The sequence below is a fragment of the Parus major genome, chromosome Z, assembly GCF_001522545.3.
Source record: "Parus major isolate Abel chromosome Z, Parus_major1.1, whole genome shotgun sequence".
NCBI lineage: Eukaryota > Metazoa > Chordata > Aves > Passeriformes > Paridae > Parus > Parus major.
In genome coordinates this window covers 72,937,692-72,953,640 of record NC_031799.1, presented here as the reverse complement: position 1 = coordinate 72,953,640, position 15,949 = coordinate 72,937,692, and the positions used below count along the sequence as shown (strand labels likewise).

Sequence of the window (15,949 nt, the reverse complement as noted above, 5' to 3'; positions counted from 1 at the left end):
TACTCTAATTTCAGGTTTAAGAGAGAGAAATCATGATTGCTGTGAGCTGTAGCTACTTAGTTCTGCACACAGTAGATGATTCTATGCACATGAATGTTGGTTCTTGAGATAAGATACCTGCTATCTCATAAGCTTCTGCTCAAATTTATTTAGAGAGAGGTGAAGTAGATTCATTTGCTGTTCTTTGTCATGTCCCCTTATGATCTTCCAAATATAAGTGCTCAGACGTGTGAGATACAGCCTTTCTGGTAAAAGTGTGGAAACGTGGAGAGTCAATGTCCATTTTGCATTTTTGTGCAGTTTCTAATAACATTTTAACATCCTTTCTCCATTCCATGTGTTTTCAAAGTAGCTGATCTGTAGTTCTTGGTGCAGGAATTTTGTACTTTGGGTTGGTCCCAATCTCAGAGGAACCCCAACTTGCTGGAAGCTGGGATGGGCAGATAGTGCACGAATTACCCTTGTTTTTGAAGTTAAACTTCTGGATTGTGAAGACCCAAGCATTTCCAATTTATTTTTAAAGGCTTAACAATGGAGGTTCCTTCATTTGCTGTGGAAGGCTGTGTTTCAGGTAGATTTCAACACACAAAGGTGATGAAATTATTATCAGATCTCTTTCGCTTCTTGAAAATTTCATTTTTGTGTTCAGATAGCATGGCATAATTTTTATTTCCAGCATATTTGAATTGCTGCGCTCCAGTAGATAAAAGAAGAATGTAGAGACAATAAACACGCAGCTTTTGCAAGTTTCAGTGTGCTCTGACATAATTAATGTTAACAGAAATTTGGATAGCAGTTACCTATTTTCTTTTGTTCCGTGGTACTATTTTCAAGTAACATTTGCTGTAATTACCATCATCGCTTTCCAATGGCTCAAAGTAAGGAGAAAGAAATTATTTAACAGTGTTGAGCATCCTGATTTAACTTTTATTTATTTTAGTGATTGTTTAAATGTTAACCAGCCAAAAACCAGCGGGCTTTGAGGTTGGTCTGAGTGGCTACTGGCTACAGGACTCTGGTCTTGCAAAACATGAAATAATATTCTTCATTTTGCATGTCAGGAACAGGATAGGGATATTTCCCATAGTTTTTTTTTAATGAGTTCTTATACTTTGGGGCTGCTGCTCTGGTTCATCTCTGGCTTGTCTTTGTGTGGGCTGGTGTAGTCACTAACACTAATTTTGCTTCCCAGCCTGGGCTGTTTCACGCTCCCAGTGTCATTCCAGTTCAGCTGGGTGAAAGCACCACTTCCCCCAGCTTACATCTCAGGATAAATAATCAAATCTCACGTGTTTAAACCTCAGCTGTCCCGGAGCATGGAACGGCTTCTTTCCAAAAGTCTCCTCGTGCATTTCCGTGTGCTGTGCGTGGGATTTGCTCAAAGGAGCGGTTTCCTTGTATGTCCCTAAGAAAAGCCTTGTGTTACTCTGTTTGGGGCCAGGTTTTTGCAGGTCTGTGGCTGAGCACGCAGTGCAGGAGGCTGCTGAGAACTTCAGTGAAGTTATATTTAGCCAAGTGGAGATAACTGCTTGCCTCAGGCCATGCAAGTACTTGTTTTATCCTCGTCAAAGAAGAGCCTACATGAACATGTCAGGCCTGTTTAGCTCTGGACATGCCATTGTCTCACCAAGCATTCTCTGTTTGACTGTGAAATATTGATATAAAATAAGAAAAATTAAAAGATTAAACTTCTCATCCCTCTCCCTGTGTGCAGGGCTGTGTGTAGGGTCTTGCAGTCAGGTATTCCATCAGAGCTTCCTGGGCAGGGCTTCCCCAAGTCACCAGAACCTGCCCTTGAAAATGGGTTCTTGAAAAACAGTGCTTCTTGACAGACCCATCCCTTTAGATCTTATTTTGCCCATAATTTTAGAATAGTGATTTTTTTTTAATGCTGATAACTGATGGTTGACGTGTGGCACTGAGATGTTTTGTGCTTTAAAGGAAATATTACCTCTCCATCTTCAGCTTGCATTTGCTGCTGTGTGTCTTCTTTTCCAACTTGTTGCTGACTAAAATACAAGTATTTATTGAGTTTTGACTTTTTTATCACCTCAGTGTATGCACTGTTCTCTGGTTGGTGGTTTTTTGATGAGTTTTTTTTTGGCTGGTTGGTGGGTTTCTTCTTTTTATTGATCATGTTAAACAGCATGAGCTCAACCTCAGATGTTCTTTAAGGTGATATCACAGCTAGTATTTTATTATTCTGTATTAAATAAGATAACAATATTATTATATTAATATTATATAATTATCCTAATAGGATATTGCCTAGTGTTCTAATAAAATAATATGAGTGCTTAAAAATCAAACAAGCACAAAGCAAAAACCAAAGCCAACCAAAGCCACAAAATCCCAGCATTTTCTGGTTCATAAGAAACCTTTAGTTCTACTGCCATGTATTTCATAAAATCCACAGATTCTTTCTTTTGTGCTGGTTTGCTGGCAATTAAAAATGAAGAAAATAAAACACAACACAACAGACCTGAACAGTGATGTTTTCCCTCCACTGAAATTGCTGCAAGGATGGAATTAAATCCTGAGGTTCTTTGTGACATTGAGGCATTTCTGTGATAAGTGTTCTGCTCTTGGCCCCTGACAAACTGCTGGGGCCATCCAGAGAAAGCCTGTCCTTGTCTCTGCTCTGGGAGAAATCAAGGAGCCTTCACTCGTTTCCCTCGATTCCTTGGAAGCTTTTTCCTGTTTTGTTCTGCAGATAAAATGCCCTGATGCGGCTTTTTGGTGCCTCGTCTGAGCACCTCCTGTTCTAAAACATGATCCCATGAAGGTTCCAGTTGTGCTCTATAGGATCCTAACTGTGAGAAAAAAAAATGCTTTCCTTCATCCAGGCTTGGCTTGGCTTAAGAAAACATTAATTCTCTAAATACTCCATCACAAAAACTTTTGAAAAACGGTATTATGCGGAAAAGAAAGTAAATGTTTTGTTTGTGTTGCTAGCAACCAGTTTAGTCTAACTTTTTTATCTGTGAGCTATATTTCTTTTGCAGACGAAAATTTATAAGATTTCAGGGAAAAATATTTTCTAATTGAATCCATTCCAGCTTTTGATCTGAGTAAAAACTTCCATTGTGAAAAGATGTATTATAATTGCGTTCATTTTAAGCATTCAGTAAGGGATTTAAGATTGGGGAATTTCTTTGTCTTCAGACAGATTCAGGTGATTTGAATTTTCAGAAAACCTATTTTTATTAGAACTGTTATTTGAACTTAATATGGATTTCTTGAATGCAAAAATTTTGATGCCTTTTATCATTTTAATAATCCATACAGAAAAATTACTTGCTGGAGTTGAATCTGTAGTGCCCATGAAAGGATCTGACATAGAACTTAATAATCATCTCATAATTATCAGGGTGAAGTGACATTTGATCACTTGGGAATGACCTATGATGAGTTAATGCTCTGAAATGGCCTTTACCTATGGAACAAAAACGTTGTATTTTAATTATTCTTACATGATAGAACATGTATTTCTGCCTGGAGTCACACAGTGGTTCCTCCAGACATTTTTGGGGAAAATGTCATGTGGGAACTGGGTTTCCCTTGTGTTTTACAAGGAAACAAAGTGAACTACTCCTTGAGTTTTAAAAATTTTATTCTTATTTTTCTTAAAGCTTACTTAAATAGTATCCTAAGGGGTGAGGGAAAGCTTTTCCTGCTGATGAAATTCAACAATAAGAACAGGGATGTAACTGTAGGGAGAAATAAATCAATAAAGTTTTTTTCAACTGTATTGCATTCCTGAACCTGAGCTTCTGCTGATTTCTTTCTATGTGAAAATAAGATTTTGGGGTTTTTTTTGTTTATTTCTTTAGCCTCTTGGATGGAAAGAAATGTTCTATTCATGTCTTGACTATTTTATAGAAGTGTTTATGTCCTTCTATGAACTCAGCACTGCTTGGAATTTTGGCTTTACTGAATTTTTTTTCATATTCAGTATATGTATGTTGTGATGCATTGAGTTATTTCCATGTTTGTGGGTGGGGCACAGCATACACAGATGTTCAGATTGCTCAGATTAGGTGCACAATATTCAATCTGTTGCCTTTTATTTTTTAAGTGGGATAGAATAACTATTCAATCGAGTTTTTATTAAATAGTTAGGTGTTTGGATCTCGAAGGCTTCAGCACGTGGCTTTCAACATCTTGAAGGGTTTTTATTTTCAAACAAAGGGTAAAATACCATCCTGAAAACAGTCAATGGTTGTTCTAAATGAGTGCAGTATTATTACTCACACTGGAAAATTGTTTGTAGTGCTTAGCTGGGAACACTTTTATATTTTGCCTCAGTCTAGGCATTATCTCATGCTTATTCACGTGGTTATACATTTACTTTCCAAAGGGGAGGGGGGAAAAAAAAAAGAAAAAAAGTCATGTGCAATCCTGGAGCTGTTTACTGCCAGCACATTCAGGGGGAATCAGACCCAGATTACTGCAAAACGTTGGCACCTCAGCTCCAAGGGTGTATTCACCCAGCACTTTATAGTTTCCATTACTTCCCAAAGCCTAAAGGTCAAGTGTTTGAAGGGGAAGCAGCTCCCAAGATGAGTTGTCTTCATATCTGACAGTTACTACTCCAGACATTTCAGTTGTGCTTTATTACAGTTTTTAAAGGAAAGCTGCAGTCTGGGCTTCACATGTAGGAATAGGATCAGTTGACAGGTCGAATTAAAATACTCCTATTATGTAGCACATCATGTGGTGGTGGTTTTTTTTTTAAATCTTGGAAGTATTAATCATTTATATTTTGTTACCTTGGAACCTTTACTGACAGTAATATCACTAGCACTCCTGCAAGTCTTGCTTTTATTTTGGAGATTTTTGGCTGAAAGCACATTTATGTGTGTCTACCTTTCATAATGTTTGTAGAAGCTTCTCTGGAGGTTTTTAAAGGCTTGCATGATGCTTTTTTTTAGTGTTTCATGTTCATGCTACATATGCTTTGCAGAAAAATAGCTTCACTCTGCTCCTTTAAACATTTTATTTAAATAAGTTGTGGCCTTTTTCTGGAATAATTTTTGAGTTGGAAACCTGAACATAAATGAGGAATATTTGAAAAAAAAAAAACAAAAACCAAAAAAAAACCCATCAGATTAGATTAAAAATCCTTGGCAGGTATCCTTTCATACTTTCAGGGAGACTTGAGCTTCCAGCTCAAAGAAGTTGCTGTGTGATAAGTTTGTGTGCCAGTTGTTTAATGTTAATGGGCTCATGTCCTGTTCTTTGCCTCTAGGAAATAAATTGGGATTTAAGCTATCTTATAAGTCTCTAAAATCTAAATTAACACAGTTGTGAACTGTTCATGCATTTAGGCCCTGAGACCTGGATCCAGATGTTACGTCCAGAGTCTATTGTATTAATGCCACACTATAAATTACATGAGAAACAAGGAAGAAAACAAGTTTAGATCTCCAAGTAAAGCTCATTTCCTAATTCATTTAGGGCAAGTTTTAAAAATAATAAAAAGTGCAAGTGTTATACCCTGCTTTCTGAGGAAACAAAGCTTATGTGGTCATGCTGTGTGCCTCTGCTGACTGCCAGCCTCTTACCTCCTCCCTTTCCCCCAGTAACTTCTGAAACTCCTGGACAATTTCAAACAGATTTGACAGGAGTAAAGGTCTCAGAGATATCAGGTTCCTACTAGTTTCATGGAAATAGGTGCCTGGATGGAGAAAAAGAGACCCTATTCATGTGCCTGCTTTGGAAAAAGCTGTGGAATGAGATCAACTGTATTATTAGACACTAGCAAATCCTCACGGGAGAGAGAAGTTATGAATGCATTAAATAAGGGAAAAGCTTTGACTGGATTTCTCACCTTTTTAGACATTAGGGGATCCAGCACAAGAGTCATAGCCATGGGAAACCAGCCTTCAGTAGTTCCATTGCTCACAGACCTGCTGCCTGCTCAGCGAGGTGGGAACACATCTGATCCTGCCTGGAGCCATGGAATTAATGAGAGAAACAGGAAAAAAAATAAATGAAGGTTCTTTAAGGGTGTCCTGCTTCAGTCCTCTTTGTAACCAAACTTCAGAGGCTGAGGGGTAGCAGGGAGCTGAATGGACAATATTGCCTGAAATACAGAAGGGAGTGATAAAAAGAGGGGAAGCGTAGAAGAGGAATAAATCATTTGGGGTGCATGCATAAAATGCAAACCTGACAGTTCCTGTGTGGTGAAATAGTAATTTCATCCCAAATCCAACAAAATACTTGATTTGTTGGCTCTTCACATAATCATGTTATCACTCCTTGTGGAACTGTAAGGTATAGTTGTCTGTTCCACATTTATTGCTCTAAAAACGAACTTGTACACCTGATTTTTATATATTTTTTGCCTTTGGCTTCTTTACTCCAATTGCTTTGATTTTTATTTTTTTTTTCGTGGTGAAGTGAAACAATTTATGTGATTGCCATTGGGGGGAAAAAAAAGGGAAAAAGTGGAAGAAATACCTGATGTTACAGGTGCTGAGTATTACCCCACCACAGTTTGTTTTAGTATTTAGTGTATTTCTAATTTTAAGGGATTCAGTTGTGCAGTGGTCAAAAAAATTGGTGTGGGGGGGCGTGGAAATTAGTGGCAGCTTTCTGTGGCTTAGCACCTTGAGAAATGAGCATTGATGTAGTGCAAATGGTCTGCAACTTAGTTCCTGTATTTTTTGGAAATACAGGTTATTTTTGACAAAGATAGGATTTTTATATAAACATATATGTGTGTGTATACATATATACATACATACATATACATATACATATACATATATATATACATATATATATATATATGTTTAAGGTTAGTTAGGAGGAAGTGCTCTCATGAGCAATATTTTTTAGACTAAGCCTGAAAAAATGGTTACAGAGCACTCTGAGGTAGTGGAATCACAGCCTGGGTAGATCCTGACCAGACCATGCCACAGCTGTCAAAATTCAGTAGCTAAAGACCCTTTCAGCCTGGGTGGGATTAAGCTTCACAGAAGTAGCTGATTGTATAGATATGTGAAATATGGTGTTTCTGAAGAGTGTAGAGATTAAACAAGGAAGTTTTCTAAAGGCTTTAAGGAAAGACATATAGATATAGTGCCATTCATGAAATAAACCCAGTAGTTACTTGCTGAGTAGGTGTTTTTGGTACTCTAACCTATTTCCATGCTTGTTTTTTTTCCATTGGGGGGGATATTTAAGAATTATCTGATGTTCTTACTATTTTCATTTACCATTTTTAATTCCAAAACTGTATGAAGAACCAGGCATCCTAAAATGAAGAACCAGGCATCCTGATGATATCCTGATGATGCTTACACAAGGTAGATGTTACAGGGTTAAAGGAAAGGAATGAAACACACAAATAGATTTATGTCATATTTGAACATTATCAGTATTAAAGTCTGTGTCTGTTTTCTGTAGGTTTTCACTGTGTACATCGACATGGTTTATATTTGAAATTAAATGTTCTGGTTGTTAACAGTCAAGAAATGCAAGCTGGAATTGAGAGGAAGGTTGTGTGGTATGAGGGATAGAGAAAGTAACATGTATGTAGCCAAAGCTGTATAGAGCTTTAGTCCAACATAAAAATATACTGGCTGAGAAAATAATTAATCTATAAATTGTGGAGTCTGAACATGGCAGAGGGAAAAGAACACTGTAAGCCAGGGAACAGAGTATGTCCTAGAACAAATGGCTACAAATTGGGCGTGTGTGTGTGTGTTGAGGAGACAAATCAGGAAAAAATAACTCAGCTACACCAATGAGATGGAGAAAATCTTTTGTAAAGTTAAATTCCTGCATGAGGGGGTTTATATGACAGGCTTATGTGACACTGTTTATTGTGATTGCACAGAGTTGCAGGCCCCACAAAAAATGATGCTCAGAGCTCATTCCCAGTCAGTGACTCCGTGGAGGGTTTCAGGATCAGAGCCTGATCAGAGCTGAGCATAAAGGTGGATGAGGGGTGGAAGGAGCAACAGAGCCTTCAGGGTGTTCTAGTAGCTGGTGATATTCCCAATTTCTCTGTAGTTTTCCTCCTTGCACCCCAATCCTTATGGGGCCCAAAGTGCCATGAGTGTGTGGGGTTGAGAGCGTGAGGAACAGTGGAACGCTCTCCAAAAAATACTTGGGAACTGCTCCCATGCAAAATAGTGAAGGCAGAAGGAATTTAATTTCCACTGGACGTGGAGCTGATAGGATGGCAATTCTAGAGGTTTTTGCAGTGTGTGGTAAAAAACCCGAGAGAAATACCAATCACTTACGTCAGCTGTTTTGCTCTAGAGTAGTTGTAATGCCTTCGTCAGGAGGGAGGTTTGTTTCAGGCAAGATTTTTGTGTTCTACTTGTTTTTTGGAGGTTGGTGATCATATTTTTACACCGTCTGATGTAACCTGCCAGATTTCTTGGCTTCCATGGTGCTGTGTAATTTTTTCTAGCTTCCTAGAGTTTGCTCTTACAAAAGCAACTTCTGCTTTCACGTTGTCATCACTGTATTGTGCAAGTCTAGTGTACTCGTTTTATTACCACACCCAGGGATGTCATAGTTACTGCTGAATGATTTCCCTCGAGATAATAGTGGCACAGCTTTAAAAAATCAAGACCACTCAGTGATTGACTTAAAAAATAAAAATGGTATAATGCTTTCCAGATTCAAGCTTGTAACAATACTTTCTTTGTGTGAGTGTCAGCATCATTCATTTGTAGGTCATATTCTTTAACCCTGTACATGAATTTTCATTAACATTTTTCTCTTTTAAATTCTTAGGTATTTTCATAGTGAAAGCTTATTTTTATCCAAATGTTGATTCTACCTTATTTCAGAGTCTGTGGAGTAGGAGAGGTAGCTGATATTTAACAGGGAATCACAGCCTGTCTGTCTTGCAAGAGCTCCAGCTCTCAACTGAGAAAAAGAAGCTGCTGTTATCTCACATGCAAGGCACAACTTCCTTTTCTAACAATTCCTTTGGAATGAAATTAACTCAAGTCTAACTACTTTTAATTAAGACATTCAGACTCTATAGTAAAGAATTTGCTTTCAGTATCAGCAGTGGACTAGGGCATGGGTAGCTCACCTGTACAGCTTTTAACATCATCTCCTAGCAGGATTTTTCTAGGTGGCCACAGAGCTGGTCAGGAGGATTGGGGCACCTCTGCTGCCAAAACAGGCTGAGAAAATTTGATTTGTTCACCGTGTGAAGGAGCAGGTTGTGTGGAAACCTCAGAGCACCTTCCAGTGTGTGAGTGGGCTACAGGGAAAGGACTCTGCACTGGGTACTGGAGGGACAGGACCAGGTGGAATGGGTAGAAATTAAAAGAGGGGACATTTAGGTGAGATACTGGAATTGTTCCCTGGCAGGGTGGGCAGGCCCTGGCACAGGGTGCCCAGAGCAGCTGGGGCTGCCCCTGGATCCCTGGCAGTGCCCAAGGCCAGGCTGGACATTGGGGCTGGCAGCTCCTGGGACACTGGGAGCTGGCCCTGCCATGGCACTGGATGGGCTCTGGGGTCCCTTCCAACCCTCCACATTCTGATTCTGTGATTCTGTGCTCAGAACAGCGCAGTGACAAAAGGATTTGTTGTTGAGTGGATCTGTAGGGCTTTCCTGCTCCAGCACAGTGGTCACAGCTGCTTTCACAGACTGCAGGTCTCCAAGAAACCAGACAGGGACTGCACAGCTGCTCCATGCTGGTGGGCTGCTCTGGAATTTATTTTTTTCCCCCCTCAAATTCTTCTTGAATATTTCCCTGGTGAAAGGATATTGCTTGAGCAATACCTTGCAGGTGGCAGCATCTGTCTGCATGGATGTAGGTGTTCCTGGGTGTGCTAGCTCAGTCTGAAATTCTGTTTTAGGGGCAGAGCACAGGGATCTCTGTGTCTCACTCAGAGGCAGGAGGAGTGGAAGCTGAGTGAGAGCCTGTAACAGGCCATACAAGGTTGGCTCATATGATGAAACCTCTATCATTCACATGCTGGGAGTATTTTCATTTGAAAATCAGACTGAAGTATTTGTCAAGTGTGCTCTCTCCAAAAATTGTTAATTAGTCTTCAAAACAGAGAAGGAAAAATTGAAATACTGTGGGTTAAGATTTAATAGGAAAGAGGCTCACAAGTACACACAACATATATATCTATAAATACATCTATATCTATATCTATATGCTCTACCCTGCCAGGACAACAAAGGACAGAATCTATCTAATTTTTTTTTCTTTTTCCTACCTTCTGGAAGTATAGAATTCCTTAAATATATTGTGGATAAAAAATACTGTTAGAAAGGGTTGTTGGAATATTTTACTAATAGAGAAAGAAATCACAGCCAGCAAAGCAGATGTAATGAGAGTTTCCAGCATGATTTTTTTTTCTTATAGACATAGTGAAAAATTGTTGTTATTGGAAATAAGCTGACTGTTAGTGTTTATCTTAAGAATCTGACTCAGAAGAGAGGCATTGCTGGGTGAAAGTCCTCCTTCCAGTGCATAACTTCTGATAATTATTGTCTTAGATATGATAACTGTCTTTTTTAATGTAGTAATGCAAAGATTATATAGCAGATCTGTGTTATTTCATGCAAAATTAAAATTCACTCTCAGTATACAACAAAGTAACTTTAAGTTTTGGAATCTTCTGTGAAAAATGTGTTGTGTCATTTTTTAATAACTGTTATTTTCTTCTGTGAAGCATGTCTTCCTGTAAGCATAAGCATCTAGAAGAAAAACTGAGAAACTTTTCAGTTATTTCTGTAATATTTTGTGTCTTATTGTTTGAGATCACTTCTTCCCTCATCTCTAGAATACAAGCAGTGGGCAGGGTGAGAGGTCAGTGGAAAATGACATTTTTGTAATAACCTTCTAATTGTTTTTATTTCTCAAGTTCAAAATACAGGCCTGGTGGATATGTGATGACTGTGATTTCTGATTAAGGGAACAGAGTTTTCTGAATGCTTCTGTGTTCATCTTCCTGCACTTGTAAGAACATAAAAAATTTTAAAAATAAAATGCCAACAAACAATGAAGCAGAAACTGAAGGGCAGCAGTGTATCAGTCACAGTCAGTCAGTTGTCCCCTGGGACCTCTACCAGATCTACTCCTTCTCTGTATAAATGAAGTGTTTAGTGCTTCAGTGTTTTACATAATGTTTTCTTGAATGATCTGAAAGGGGAAGTAGAAAGCACATTAGTTACATCTGCAGATGATGCCGAGCCAGAGAGCTACAGCAGCTGTAAGGATGGTGAGAAATTTAAATTCATCTGGGGAGCAGCAACGTGCAGGAATTTACAAAGCTAACAACAACAACAAAAAATTAAAATTCACCGTTACAAATTTACAAAATCACCTTGGAAACGTGATCCAAACCAAAGACGTGTTGCTTGTCAGATTAGCTTAGTGAGGTGTTAATGATGTTTTCTTTCACTCCTGCAGTACCAAGAGCTGTTTATCTTGATATCCCACCCAGTTAACTGTTTGTTATGGTATCCTGATCTTTAACCACTTCCACTGCATCTCCCTAGAACTGTCTGCAGTTTCCCTACTGTGGTTTTGGTGATGAAGGACAAATAACTGGACTGTTTCTTGCTTTAGTTGCAAGGAAAATCTTAGCAGTGTTGTGGGAAAAACTAACATCTCCTTTTGAATAAGAATTTAAATTGAATTAATTTTAAATTAAATTTAAATTTAATTTAATCCTTTTCCCCCACTGAAAAACACTGAATTCTGTTAAAATTCTGTCTGCAATTTACACGCCAGTCCCAAATTCAGAGTTCTTGGATGCAAAATTGTGTTATTTTGTCATCTTCTCCTCTACCGGTCCGCTTTCCAGTTCGGGGTGCCAGCATGACTCAAAAGCAGAGCTGCCTGGAGATTTCATTTCTCTTGACGTTGTTTTAGTGCCTTTGGGAATTCAGTGGGCCTGGCTGCCTTTCTGCCTTATCAGCCTCTCAGCCCCGGGCTCCTGGTGGGGCAAACGCCACCGGGCTGTAATTAGCCGAGATAGCAGCGTTGCTATTGTTAGTGCTGACATCTCTGTGTGTTCAATAGGTGCTGGAAAACAGTTCCATGCTGGAGGAGCTGCCTGCCAGAAGGGGATTTTGGTTTTCTTGTGATGTGTGAGGGAGGCAGAGCACCAGCACGCAGTCCAGGATCATGGAATCACTGGGTGCTTTGGGATGGGGGGCACCTTAAAGCCCATCTCATTCCTTTTCCATGGGCAGGGACACCTTCCGCTATTTCAGCCTGTCACATTGGTTTTCTTTCAATTAGGGCTGTATCCAAACATTCTGTGTTTCCCTGAAGGTAGTTGCATAATGTGTTCCCCACAGCCGTCCTAAATTAAGATTAGATGACTGTGGGAGGAGGGAAGATACAGAAGAGTTTTGCAGAAAACCTTACTATTTTTTTTTCCCTTTTTTTAGTTGATTTGTCAGCACCTGCATGATAATTTTAATCCTCCTGGTGATGGGCTTGCTCTGCTCACCTTTGTGGGCCTCCTAGAAATGGTCCACAGGTCTCAGTTTCTAAGACACAGAAGAAGGACAGTTAATTTTATCGTGAGAAAGTAGGTAATAGCCAATTGCTTTGCATAAAGACTGAACTAAAGAGTAAACTAAAGCTTGACCATCCGTGTTGGACTTCAACACCTGCAAATTTGGGCACATAGCCTGTGTCCCTGTAGCAGTGCTGGGGGTTTTTAATAATTACAATTGCTTTTGGAGTGTCTGCTGTGTGTCTGGCGTGATTTTGGTTGTGCAGTGGTACCAGGCTTTCAGAATAATTCTACTGCTGCTCACTTTGACCTGTTTTAGGATTATGCATTTTTCATTCTTTTTGTGCACTGAAAACTGTAATTTGTTTGTCTTGATTAAATATGCTTGCCTGTACCTGATCTCAGTTGAATATATTACGGCGTAAGACAAAAATTATGTGCCCTCTTTGCTATTTCCTTCACGGTAAAAGGTTGTGATCCTATTTATCTGTGCTACTGTGCCTCTCTATCTCTGTGAATTCTTTATCCAAATTGTGTGGTGGTGGCTTGCAAGTGATGAAAAACAGTTTCCTTTACACAAATGTCCATCTTTGTTAATGCTGTCAGACAGCAAGTGTGATGTTCAGGGAGTGCACACCAATCTGTGGGCTACTGATAGTGTAATCTAATTTCCAAAAATAAATTAAAAGCATCTTTTCATCTGTAGCTATCAGATGCGTGCCAGCTAAAGACAACAGCGCTTTAGAGACAGCACATGTGTATTTGGTGGCTAATTGGAAATTAAACCTTTGGGTTTTACACATTTTCTGACAGACTGACCTTGCTGAAGGAGGTCAGGATGGTATCATGTGGCAAAGACTTCCCCAGATAAAAGGTCTGTGTGGAAGCACTGTTGCTCATTTCAAACAATGTCTTTGGAAGCTTTGTGAGCAGCTTTTACCTTTACCAGCCAAAACTCATTTAGTGTTAAGGTGTTAGTGAAAGTTAAATTTTAAAAAGTTAGCAAACAATAGGCATTTTTTAAATAGATGTCTTTTATGTAATTTTCCATGCCTTCTCAAGTAAAATGGGAAAAAAAACCAAATCAAATTGCATTTCTGATTTTAATAGGTGAGGTGCCACAACAGCGTGAACTTCCCTGGTGTGTACCACTTACATTTATGCTTTTTTATAGGATGTTATAGCTGTATATAGTTACTGTATATACAGTATATAGTTTCAAGCTGAAAAGATGGGTAATACTTCTCTCCACAGGGAAATGCCAGAAAATTTATGTCAGTCTTTTTGATAATCGCAAGATACGAGAGACGACCCCTTCTCCTTCTTCCACTCCTTCAAACTATTGTGTTGTATATTAATGTGTATCCACCCAGATTTGCATGGTTGTAGCTCAGCTGGCGCTGGTTTGTATGTATGGCTGAGCTATTCTTCCTTTGACATGAAAAAAACAACAGTTTTCTGTTGTTTGTCCCAGACCAGGCAAAACAAAATATGTTCAGACCTCCTGTATGTCCTGTATGGCATCCCCATTGCTGAAAGCACACAGTGGTTCATTACAGATCCTTTAATCTCACTGAGTTGATGGGGCTGCCTGTTTAATTGAAGGAGTCTTCGTATGATTAAGAACTTATTGTCTGAGCCCTGGAGGTGGCAACTTGTTGGGTAGATTTTTCATATTAGCTGCAAATCCCAGAATAGTTTGTTTTTGGAAGGTTCCTGTGGAGCTCCCTCAGGCCAGGCCGTGCCCAGCTGGGGCTGCCATGGCTCCACACAGGGACACTCCAGGCCCTCCCTGGGCAGCTGTTCCAGGCCTCTGCCCCTCCATGGACACAAGTTCTTCCTCCTGCCGGGCTGCCGCTCGCTGCCCTTTATTTTATTCTCGGCAGCGCCCGGCAGAGCCCGGCCCCGTCCTCTGGCAGCCCTCGGAGATGTTTGTGTGGATCCACGGGATCCCCTCTGGGCCTTCCCTTCTCCGGCCTGGCCGGGCCCGGCTCCCGCAGCCTCTGGAGCTGCTGCAGACTCCTTCTCAATATTGTGGCCCTCTGGAAATAATTAGCATGTAGATTATTCCACATATTTCTCCATTCTCTGCATGACAAATTTATTGTCCCCCTTTGAACTGGAGGGCTGTAAGGTATTTCTTACGCTTATTGGAGACGTGTTCAAGTTTACTAGAGCAAAGCCTCATCAAAGTTTCTTGTACAGTTGAAATAACTCATTCTTTCCTTGTGTCCCAGTTCAGACTTGGATCTCTGAAGCTGCAGGAAGTCCCAAGGCCAGCAGATGTGGTCAAGGAACTCCTTGTTTACTGCCTGGACAGGCTGGGAAAGCTGCAGGCCAAAACTGAGCATCTGCAGAGAGAAAATGAAAAGCTTCTCAGCAACTCTAGCGATGCGGAGAAGAGGTGAGTTCCCAGGTGGATCCACAGGTGACACCTGAGAAGCTCAGCAACAGTTGACAGAAATGTTTATGCATTTGAGACATGTTTTGAGCTCAGTTATCCACAGCCTATGTGGTTGTGGATATCCTCCCTTTGACAAAGAAGCAACTGATACTAAAAAGCTTGCAGTTAAAGGTGGTTTTAGCTTATGAGTTAGCAAAAACTCCCAAACACCTAAATTAGCTTCACTTTCTTTAGGAAGCCTTTTCATTAACATTATTTTTTGTAACTCTTAGGACTGGCAGTGTAAATTATATACATTTTTGTGTGGGGAATAAATTGCTGTTTCTTCCATCTGTTTTCTTTGTTGAAGAAGCAGGAATTGAAAAATGAGTGCAGTATTACAGGGAAAAGTACCATTATTTTTCAAGAGATTTTTGTAATTGCTGTTGCATTTACAACCTGAATTGTCAATCATTCTGTAGTGAAATAATCTATGCCTGTTTCACTGATCATAGAACTGTTAGAGCAGAGCAGTCAGAGATTTATCTTGCTTTTCTGTTGCTTTACCTGAAAAAACACACAATCTAGGAAGATTGATGAAAGAATGCAGCTAATTTGTGTTAATTTACCTTGAAAAAGAGAGCCAACTTTTGGGAGGAGTTAGTTTTGTTTCCCTCTCATTAAAATGAGTAACAGTTTCTCCTGACAGTCTGCCTGACAAGCAAAGGGCCTCCCCTAAGTAGTGTTTTACTGCTTAACAGTGTAATTGAACAATAGTGTATTGTATAACCCGTGTTCTGTACTGCATTACACGCTGATGTGTAAGAGGCATTAGTGCTTGTATCAATTTCCATGGTGGGGTGGCACTTTTTTTACAGAGTACCCCAAAGAAAAGGAGGAAAAAGGAAAAAAAAAAATATATATATATAAAAAATCAGAGCTGTGTGACTTTGTTCTCAGTGCAAGTTGGTGGATTTATTTATCATGTTTATCTTTTCGAGATACATGAAAAATGGATATTAAAAATATGCAGTGAAGGTTTTATGGTCAGCAGTCTTTGGCCATGTCTGTTAAATGCAGAACAACAATAATTCA

The 15,949-nt window shown here is 39.5% G+C and overlaps 1 protein-coding gene across 3 annotated transcripts in view; it reads left to right on the top strand.

Moving 5' to 3' along the window:
• Nucleotides 1–15,949, top strand: part of XRCC4 (X-ray repair cross complementing 4) — a 141,729-nt gene that overhangs the window by 40,225 nt on the left and 85,555 nt on the right. For all 3 annotated transcript variants that reach the window (XM_015653555.3, XM_033511373.1, XM_015653554.3), the window contains exon 4: nucleotides 14,709–14,875. In XM_015653555.3, coding sequence (XP_015509041.1) covers nucleotides 14,709–14,875 — 167 coding nt within the window. The remainder of the gene's footprint in view (nucleotides 1–14,708; nucleotides 14,876–15,949) is intronic.